Here is a 10,429-nt window from a genome sequence, read left to right as displayed (position 1 = left end):
CCCCACCCCGGCTCTCTTTTGTGACGTAAATTCAACTAGTACTTCTACGTATCTTTGTTTCGATACGACGGACACTACGTACGAATGTTCACTAAGTAATCATGGTGAATATGATTTTTTTAACGCAGTCGTGCTTTTGAACAGTGGGTGGCGCTGTGTCAGAAACTGAGAGCCGGAACCGTAGAAGAAGAAAACCTTCAGGAAATGCCACTCGATTATTTGGGTTTTCCGTTCCTGCGTTATGTGCAGACTTATTTTTGGAGACATTGAGCCATAAAATATGAAGTTACGATCTTTATAATAGTATTATTACCAGCTAATATTAAAGTGGACCTTAAGAAAATGCCGTTGTTAATTCAAAATAGAGGACTTGACCGCATAACCTCGACTATGGAACTGTTCGACAAATATCCACATTTACAGGTTTGTTTCTGGAAAGTGTGGCTTAATTTATTAGTTTATTTGGTAAGCAACAGTGCATCATTTGTTGACAGAGAAGCTGTTAATGATAAAGCGAAATAGTTATTCCATTTATGAACGAGATTTGGGTCTGACATGTGGTGGCAGACAATAATCATAACGGGATAATACAACAAACTATCACGTGGTATTTTCATAATTACATCTAAAATAGTGTAACGTTGGGGAATTGTAAATGATGTGTGTGTTTGTCCTAAAATATAATGAACAACTACCATATAAGACATAAAATAGGAATAAAAACCACCCGATTTCTGACTTGATTGACACTATTTGAAATTATGTCTAGTCTTTATTGAGAATTATTTGACCTAACGTCAATTTAAAGGACATGGGGAGTTTATTGTCTTTACACGTATAACATTTTATTGAGAATGTTCTTTCATCAGTTGAAAGATAGGTCTACATTTCCCTTCTTTTTGACAAATATAAAACTACATTTGGTTGTCACATAATACGACGACCAATAAGATCCCTAATATGAAGGTTTACGGTCTGTACTAATAACTCTGAAGTAACACTAATTATTATTATAGACTGATGGTGTTTTTGTTTCTTTTTCAAACAATACATTATATATTTTTTATCTTGTGTCACAGGAAAATGCAAGAACATTTAGCTCCAAGCCACCGGTTGATGTCGACCCAAAGTGCCTCTTGTATGTCTCACAAAGAGAGTTTGCTGCCACAACACCAGCAGACGGTAAGTAAAACCTCAAAGTGGGAACATATCACCTGAATATCAACCCTTCATATTGCTCAGCTCACACACACAGAGGTTATTGTGACAGTCCCTAAATGTAGGAACATGTCTCTGTGGTAGAGTTCAGCCATAATACATGTTTTTACTTCTTCTTGATTGGACTGTTTGGTATGAAATCTAGAATCACAATATGTGTCTCTAACTTTTAGATAGTGCTTTTAAGTGAACCATTCTTGATCATAAAGATAACACCTGCCTTTTGTTGTACCCATCAGAATGTGTTTCAGTAATTGGATCTGGTGACGCCACCACCTGCCATTTGGTTGTTCTGCGACACACCGGTAACATTCCTTTCATCAGATTCCTCCTGTGCGTCTTATTATTGTGCCTGGGTATTCAGTTAGTTATGCCATTTTTTTAATTTTTTTTATCTCTCCCATTTTTTTATTCTTTCTTAGGAAGTGGAGCTGTTTGCCTGGCTCACTGTGATGGTTCCAGCACCCGGTCTGAAGTCCCGCTCCTTGTGAAAACTGTGACATCTCTGAGTGGCTTCAGTAAGGAGGGCAGGTAGGAAGCACACAAATAAACAAATAAACACGCATAATAAAGGTGCACATCCTATTCGGATGATCTTTGTTTCCTTTTACTTTGCTTTCCATTATGCAGACTTGAGCTCCATCTTGCCGGGGGATTTAACGATGAGTCAAAAACATCCCATAAACTCAGCCTTAGCATACTGGGTATACTCTTTCAACTGACCTTGTGCGTTATTGTGATATTATGCTGCCAGCAGTTAAGCTTTGTAACACATACAAATACTTTTGTTTTGTTTTTGTTTTACTTTACAGCAGAGTTCCAGAAACTGAAAGAGGATATTCATCTGGAAACATGTTGCATCACAGGTAACTTTGACACTTAACTGTTGTTTTACAAGTATCTACCAGTTCCGCCTTCATCTAGTTTACACTTCTGTTCTGTGTTTGTAGAAATGAATGACATCGTTGTTGATGGAAGTCATCGTCCTGTCGTATATGGAATAGGTAAGTGATGAATATGTTACAAAGTGAGAGTGTTAATGGCATGTGACCTCGAATATATTGTGTACATGTCTGTTTCTGCACAGGTGTAAATGTTAAAACAGGGGAAGTGTTCCCTTCATCATTTACTTATAAAGGACCTGCAGAGGAGCTGCGATCGGCAAGGACCTTCACCGGGGGAGAGGTACTATAAGATATATATAGATATATATATGATATATATTGTAGTATTCTATGTGTGACTATTTTAAGTAGATGGCACAAAAACATTCATCCAAAAACTTAAAGCCACCTGATTAACTATTTTTATATTTGATGATTATTAACCCTGAAATTAATAATTTGGGAATTGTTTTATGAAAGGACACAATGTCAATTCATCGATGCAGTTAAAAGTGTTTCCATTCTTCTTGCAGATGGCAGACATATATGACTCAAGTCGGGGGCTCGTTAAAGTCGGGCCTTGCAGGTGGTCTCCAAATCTGGACATTGCCTTCTGGTTGTCACAAGACGATGACACAATTTTAAAGGTAACGGATTGTGGAAGTAAGTACTCCTATAAAGAGAATCTGCCTCCATCCTTTGCAATGTGTCCCTATGTCCCATGCTTGATTCAAGGTCTCAAAAACTCTTAAAAGAGGAGTGTGAAGCAGCAGCCCTGAAAGTGACATAACACAGACTTTGACTGTGGTATTTCTCTCCCATGCCCAGTACCTGTCCACCTCTCCGCTGGCTGAGCCGCCACACTTTGTCCAGCACATGAAGACCACCATCCAGTTCCTTTTAGAACACCCCAACTCCGACAGCCTGTTCCCCGGGGGTCAGCCACAGCTCTACCACAGGACCGAGACGGGGGACTGGGAGAGGGCCGTCTAGCCAGAGAGATCTACTCGTATCTCTCACCGGACCTGACCATGGAACCTGACTGCTTTAGCCTCTCAGCTCAATGGATACACTGTGACCCATCCATCCGCTGTCTGTATTGTGTGTCATTGTGTCTTAACATGGAGGTAGTATCACCTGGCTGGAGCATCCTGCATGTGTGTTGAATGGCTGTCCTGACTCCTCTGGCTGGTCCAGTAAAAACAGTAGAGAAGGTACAAGTGATTCTGTTAGTGCCTGTAACTATTAGTTGTTCTCTTCTTGTGAGATGGCATCAAGTCTGCAACGTATACCATCTGCTGTGTTGCAGTAAATCAAGTTTACAGTCCTACTATACTTGGCTGTTTGGATTGTCAAAGAATTTATTAACTATATTGTCTTATGTCTAACACGTTTTTTTTCTTCCAATGCCTATTTTTGTCTTTTCCGTTCCAAACTTCCATTGTTGAGCTTATGGCAGTACAGTCAAGCACAAGTACAATTCAAACTTTATTCATTTGCCTTTATATTTTTGTCAGTCAGTTAATGTAAAAATCAAACCTGGCCGATCTCAAGCAAGTTGTAATCGGGTATTACAATGTAAAACTAAAGGTATGCTCTGGAAATCTATGCATAATATGTATTTACTGAGCATAAAATGTGAACACATGTGAATGATCTCAAACTTGCTGTAACTACAATGAAGAATAAGTTTATTTTTTTGGCACTTGCTGTTTAAAACGGTGGAAAAAAATACTATTTGCAAAGCTCTGCATTGTTGAACAAAGATTATTTTTCTCTACCAATGCACCTACCTGATGAACATGTATATTTTTCCTTCATCAGACCAGTGTACACCTGGCCATGAATGTGTATGTTTAGGAAACTGCATGTGTAGATGTGTATACTAATCTGCAGGGGGTGGTGTGGATTTTTGTTGTTGTTGGTCAAAATGAAAACAACAACATATAAACTGTATAAGGCCTTTTCATCAGTTGGGTTGTCCGGGTCATTGCAAGGTGCTTAAAGCACTCGGTGCAACTTTTGAACAGACTATACATGTTGCTAAATAAATGTAAATTATCAAATCAAGTATGAAATGGTCATGAGTGAATGAGTGAATGAAGTTGATAGGGTGGGAAATTGTTTCAGCATTTCAATAGAAAAAAAGTTGAGCTATCTACTTGGTCCAACTCTAGAAATGCCTAATGTATATATATATTTATGTGTATATATATATATGTGTGGTATGTTTATTTTTTGACCTTTTGTCCATTAGTTAACACCATCACTTTTTTTACATCTTGTACCACAAATTGACGGAATTCTGGAATGTGAAATGTTTTTTTAATTAGTAATATATAATGGTACGTTTAATTCTACTGAATCTGTACCAGATCGCCTCAGGTACACCGGTTGAACCACAATGGTGGCCTCCTGCCTGTTTGTTCTTCTTACGTAAAAAAGGGCGTATTAATGTTACGCCAACTGGCAGGTCCCGAGCCGGTTGTCGGATCGGATGGTGGATTGCAAGCAAGTATCCTCTCTGAGATTTACTCCACGAAGTTTCATTTTACGAGGAATATAAACACTCTGTCGTAGATGAGAACATGTCCATCGAAATCCGGACTGGAATCTTCACGCGTCCTTGTCGTGTCGTCACTATTCGTCGGCGCGATGTGTGAAGTTTAGCGAACATTAAATCTGAGTGAAATTTCCATTTTGCTGACGCCACGTTTCTTTCAACATAGCGACAGTAACTGTATATATATATAATAAATAATGAGACAGGCGTTTTTAAGACAAGTCCGCCGGTTCCCGTGGGCCACCAACGTGACGCTGTACGGCTGCCTGTTCGCCAGCGGGGACTTCGTCCACCAACGGTTGTCGCGGACGACGGACGAACTGGACTGGCGACACACGCGGAACGTGGCCGTGGTCGCGTTCACTTTCCACGGGAACTTCAGTTTCTTCTGGATGCGGTTCCTGGAGCGGAGGTTTCCCGGGAATTCGGTCAAGATGGTGTTGAGGAAGCTGCTCATGGACCAGAGCATAGCGGCACCGCTGGCCACCAGCGTCTTCTACACAGGTCACTGGGGCGAGCGGGACGGCGGGTACCGACAGTACAGATACCGACATGGCACCATAGATACCGACAGGCAGCGCCGCCGCTCCCATAACGCGCACTACGCGCTGTGCGTAGGGCACCAAGTCCTGAGGGGGCACCACAAAATAGGCAACTAAAAAATCCTCATAGTTATAATAATTATAATGCCGATATTATTTCAGTCTACAAATATTTGGCACCTTTTAGGCACGTAGCCTATATCACAAAACAGGCCCCATACCATCATGGCACCATAGATACCGTCATGGCACCATAGATACCGTCATGGCACCATAGATACCGACATGGCACCATAGATACCGTCATGGCACCATAGATACCGACATGGCACCATAGATACCGTCATGGCACCATAGATACCGACATGGCACCATAGATACCGTCATGGCACCATAGATACCGACATGGCACCATAGATACCGACAGGGCACCATAGATACCGTCATGGCACCATAGATACCGTCATGGCACCATAGATACCGTCATGGCACCATAGATACCGACATGGCACCATAGATACCGACAGGGCACCATAGATACCGTCATGGCACCATAGATACCTATAGGACACCATAGATACAGACATGGCACCATAGATACCTACAGGACACCATAGATACAGACATGGTACCATAGATACCTACAGTACACCATAGATACCGTCATGGCACCATAGATACCGACAGGACACCATAGATACAGACATGGCACCATAGATACCGTCATGGCACCATAGATACCTACAGGACACCATAGATACAGACATGGCACCATAGATACCGTCATGGCACCATAGATACCTACAGGACACCATAGATACAGACATGGCACCATAGATACCGTCATGGCACCATAGATACAGACATGGCACCATAGATACCTACAGGACACCATAGATACAGACATGGCACCATAGATACCATCAAGGCACCATAGATACAGACATGGCACCATAGATACCATCATGGCACCATAGATACAGACATGGCACCATAGATACCATCAAGGCACCATAGATACAGACATGACACCATAGATACCTACAGGACACCATAGATACAGACATGGCACCATAGATACCGTCATGGCACCATAGATACCATCATGGCACCATAGATACCTACAGGACACCATAGATACAGACATGGCACCATAGATACCTACAGGACACCATAGATACAGACATGGCACCATAGATACCGTCATGGCACCATAGATACAGACATGGCACCATAGATACCGTCATGGCACCATAGATACAGACATGGCACCATAGATACCATCAAGGCACCATAGATACAGACATGGCACCATATATACCATCAAGGCACCATAGATACCATCAAGGCACCATAGATACAGACATGGCACCATATATACCATCAAGGCACCATAGATACCATCAAGGCACCATAGATACCTACAGCCTACCAGGTAGATAATCGTTAACTCCAGAAACAGACCATACAGAACAACTTGTAACCTGACCCGGGGCCTCTCGGTAGTCCTGGGTAACAGACGCCGACTAGAGGTCACGTAAGTCACCACTGAGCAGATACTGTCATTATTACTGTAAGCATGGTAATAAATGCCACAAACGTACAATACACTTGAATACTGCCTTTTAAATGGATATTATATTACATTAGAAAAATAGATTTACTAAGTGCGGGCTTTCATTAAAATATAAAAAAAACACAATAAAAGAAAACACAAAAACACAACAGAGGTAAATAATATCACAGTGCAGGGAAAGGCAAACAGCCCACTGGGCTTATTTGAAGCCTCCACATATATAATATTAAAATGTCACAATATTATAGAAAAAAACACAAAATTAATATAAATAAAATATGTCTACGTAATATTATTAATCTGACGCCTGGCGGAAAACCGTAACATTAATCTACATTAAAAAACGCAATACAAATCTCATAATACTGCATTGTTCATAATGTGTATCGATAACACTGCTCGGGAAAACACAATGTGACATCTTTCTTGAGTGATTATGTGATGATTGCTGCTATAACACACACATCGGCGTGTTTATCGTCCCCGTACGTTGTTTTTTAAACCGCCCATCAGTCACAGAGTGAACGGTCTGCTGTGGGTTCTTCTTCACTCAGGTGTCAGCTTCCTGGAGGGAAACAACGACATCTTTGAAGACTGGAGGGAGAAATTCCTAAATACGTACAAAGTGAGTTGGAAACTGCGGATGCTCAATGTATTAAATACAAACAGCTCATTTATAATGTATTATTTGGTTATGGGAGATCTCTCCTGGTGTTATCTAACTCTGACTTTCACTCATTCATAATATACATCTAAATCTCTAAAGTTACAAGTTTTTTTCAGATTTCAGTAGAGATGTTAGTTAAATTTTTTAAAGTTTTTAATTGTATTTATGATGTGCTTTCTGTTTGTCTCTCCTTCCAGACGGGGCTTATGTTCTGGCCCTTTATGCAGGTAAATATTAACATCTCTCCTGCATGGATGAACCATTGTGAACATAGTGAAGACATTCGAAGTTCAAAGGTCCACTTGCTAATGATTATTAACTCTGACTCACACGACCTCATGAAGAACCTGAGTTGTGGCTCACTAAGCGAATATATTTTTTTTCCGGAGAAAAAAGAAGTTTTCTCTAACTTCCGTTAATTTCAACGGCGATAATAATGTGACACATTTTGAAAAACAAGCCTGCGGATTAAAGCTTGAAGGACCTCGTTCCAAAATATCATAACAACACAGAACTGACCGAGTGAGTGATGAACACCTTCAAACTTTAGACGAGCACTTACTGCTTTTCAATATGAAATGAAAGAAATGGAGGCAGGTTCCCAAAAATGTCAATGTTTCCTAAATTGACTCTGTTATGTCACCGTCTCTTAACTTTTAGTTTCTTTTAACTCGTCTTGTTGTGTGTTTCTTATGTTGCTGCCTGTCTTGTCCAGGTCACCCTCGAAAAAGAGATTTCTAATCTCAATGGGTTTCACCTGGTTAAATAAATGGTTTAATTAAAAAATAAATAATAATAAAGTGAATATAGATTCTGTTTGACATCTTTCAATGGGTACGGAAAGTATTCAGACCCCTAAAATAAATAAAAAATCTTTTTATTTCTCATTAATGTTCACGCAGCACCCCATCTTGACAGAAAAAAACAGAAATGTAGAAATTTGTTTAAATTTATTAAAAAAGAAAAACTGAAATATCACATAAGTATTCAAGTCAAGAAATAAAATGAACTTTTTGGATTTTAGCAAATGGCTGCAATGAAACATTTTAAAGGGGTCTGAATACTTGCCGTACCCATTGTATATATATATATGAATTATATTTCCGGTACGTGAACGTGTAATACAGCAGTACGTTGTAGACGCACGGTAATCTGTATCTCCTCCCTCAGCTGGTGAACTTCGCCCTGGTGCCTCTGTACTTACGGACCGCCTTCACCGGCTGCTGCGCCTTCGTCTGGGCCACCTTCCTCTGCTTCTCACGCCAGAGCGGCGACGGCACGGCCGGCGCCGCTCTGGCCCGGTTGTTCCCTCGCAAAGAGGACAACGGAGCGGAAACCAATGACAGGACGGATGCTGGAACAGTCGCATCTTCGCCTCCTCCGAAGTGAAGTGGGCGGACTCCGTGGATGCAGCGGCGTTCAGTGGTTGATGTTGCACTATCTGTGTCGTCTCACTGGGGTTAGACTAAAAAATGAGACCCACGTGACGCCCTAAGGTGCTTTTGGGAAACAGCGTATATGGCAAATGGGATGTATGTACAACACGTCACCTCCGTGGGAAACATTCAGTATATCTTTCCTACATTATCAGGTTTTTGTTTTTTTATAAGTCTTCACATTCCACAAGAGAGTTTTCCACATTCTCCTGCTTCACATCTAAGAACAGGAATAAGAAGTGAAATGTGGTGTGGCAGCTAATCTGATTTATTAACTTAGATTTTTTTAAGCGTGCTTCATCTCTAAGGGTTTACGTTTTAATTTACACTTTGGTACAAGAAGTGCTAAGTACACATGCATCGACAAAATAAACTAAGAAACACTAGAACAGATCTGAAAATACATGATTGATTTCTACATTTTCAACCTTTGTCCCCTAAATATTGCATCAATGAGTTACTACTGAGGACATTCATTTGAACTTGAATGTGTAAATGCTGCCTGCCTCGTCGTACTTTATCTTAATGTGGTACTCTATTATATATTTTTGCTTCATTTCCAAATGTTTATAACAGTTTGGTATTTTATAATTTTTTTAATTTGACCTTTTAGGAAAAACACTATATTTTCATCGCCTGCAGAGATTCTTGCAAAACACGTCGGGTTCCTGTGCCAAGCAGTTTTATATATAGGTCATATTTTATAAATAGTTCAGTAAAAAGAGCTGAATATGAGTTTAAATGGTTTATTGTTTCTGCAGAAGATCATTAATAAGAAAAAAAATGTAATTAACTTGTGGTCATGTATTACAAAGAGATTTGTCTATTTCCCCCCTCTGGTGCATTTGAGTGTGAAATCAGGTTGACAATTATGCATTTTTAATTAACATATGCAAGAGTGTTATTATATGAGTGTATCTGTCTCACAGACCTGAATGAATGTGAATTACACACAATAATAATAATTTAAATTGCAGAGTTTTGTTTCTAATTATTACTTGTATGCTGATGTGCAACACTGGAACTCAAGGATCAATTAATATCATATTTATTTCATTTTATGTATTTAATATTCCTAGATGTGTACTTTCTCAATATCTTTTTTTTAGTTTGGATATCACAAAGATCTGTCGGGGCTGTAATACAAATTATTTTATCACACTGGATAGAGATAAATAATATTTATTGTTGAATAAACTAAAACAAATCTCCCATTGACTCATTGTGTTTACTGAGCACACATAGACAACATAAATCAGTTATAACTTCGGTGACACGCTTGATCTGACATATTACATGTATGTTCTCTGTAGAAGTGCATCCAGGGTGCGTGTGTTCAAATATTATTAATGTGTCTATATTTCTTGAAGTTAAGATATAATTGCATCTTTTGTTTGAATATAATGACAACAACACTTTAAAGACGTGCTGCATGCTTTTCGCAGTCTGCGTTTTCACTCTGTTTAATCTGAGCTGCTTCGAAGACTTCAACATGAATAAAGTTGTCTCTAAATGTGTAACTGACTGCTCAAACACTTTCCAT

The 10,429-nt window shown here is 39.7% G+C and overlaps 2 protein-coding genes and 1 long non-coding RNA gene across 4 annotated transcripts; 2 read left to right on the top strand and 1 right to left on the bottom strand.

The window, feature by feature from the left end:
• The first annotated feature begins 62 nt into the window (after nt 1-62).
• Nucleotides 63-4,172, top strand: ntan1 (N-terminal asparagine amidase). Its single transcript, XM_056409876.1, has 10 exons — nt 63-423; nt 1,080-1,182; nt 1,458-1,523; nt 1,641-1,749; nt 1,849-1,922; nt 2,031-2,084; nt 2,169-2,222; nt 2,306-2,403; nt 2,636-2,749; nt 2,931-4,172. Exons 1-10 carry the CDS (start codon nt 343-345, stop codon nt 3,093-3,095), a joined length of 918 nt encoding a protein of 305 aa, XP_056265851.1. The 5' UTR covers nt 63-342; the 3' UTR covers nt 3,096-4,172.
• Nucleotides 4,173-4,254: 82 nt separating this feature from the next.
• LOC130190452 (mpv17-like protein) lies at nt 4,255-10,098 on the top strand. Of its 2 annotated transcripts, none has more exons than XR_008830967.1 (4): nt 4,255-5,169; nt 7,338-7,408; nt 7,648-7,972; nt 8,621-8,699. XR_008830967.1 is itself a non-coding variant. In XM_056409877.1 (4 exons), the coding sequence occupies exons 1-4, from the start codon at nt 4,863-4,865 to the stop codon at nt 8,837-8,839; spliced, it is 627 nt and encodes a 208-aa protein (XP_056265852.1). In that variant the 5' UTR covers nt 4,255-4,862; the 3' UTR covers nt 8,840-10,098. The 2 variants fall into 2 exon arrangements, 1 of the variants encoding a protein (XP_056265852.1); XM_056409877.1 differs by having other exon boundaries at nt 7,648-7,677; nt 8,621-10,098.
• Nucleotides 6,816-8,737, bottom strand: LOC130190454 (uncharacterized). The gene is made up of 2 exons (XR_008830968.1): nt 8,655-8,737; nt 6,816-7,393 (listed from the first exon to the last, which is right to left on the bottom strand). It is a non-coding gene; the product is annotated as an uncharacterized LOC130190454 (long non-coding RNA).
• Nucleotides 10,099-10,429: the final 331 nt, after the last annotated feature.

Source organism: Pseudoliparis swirei, chromosome 24 (genome assembly GCF_029220125.1).
Source record: "Pseudoliparis swirei isolate HS2019 ecotype Mariana Trench chromosome 24, NWPU_hadal_v1, whole genome shotgun sequence".
NCBI classification, from domain to species: Eukaryota; Metazoa; Chordata; class Actinopteri; order Perciformes; family Liparidae; genus Pseudoliparis; species Pseudoliparis swirei.
The sequence above is the reverse complement of the archived record's forward strand: the minus strand, read 5'-3'. Positions and strand labels throughout refer to the sequence as shown.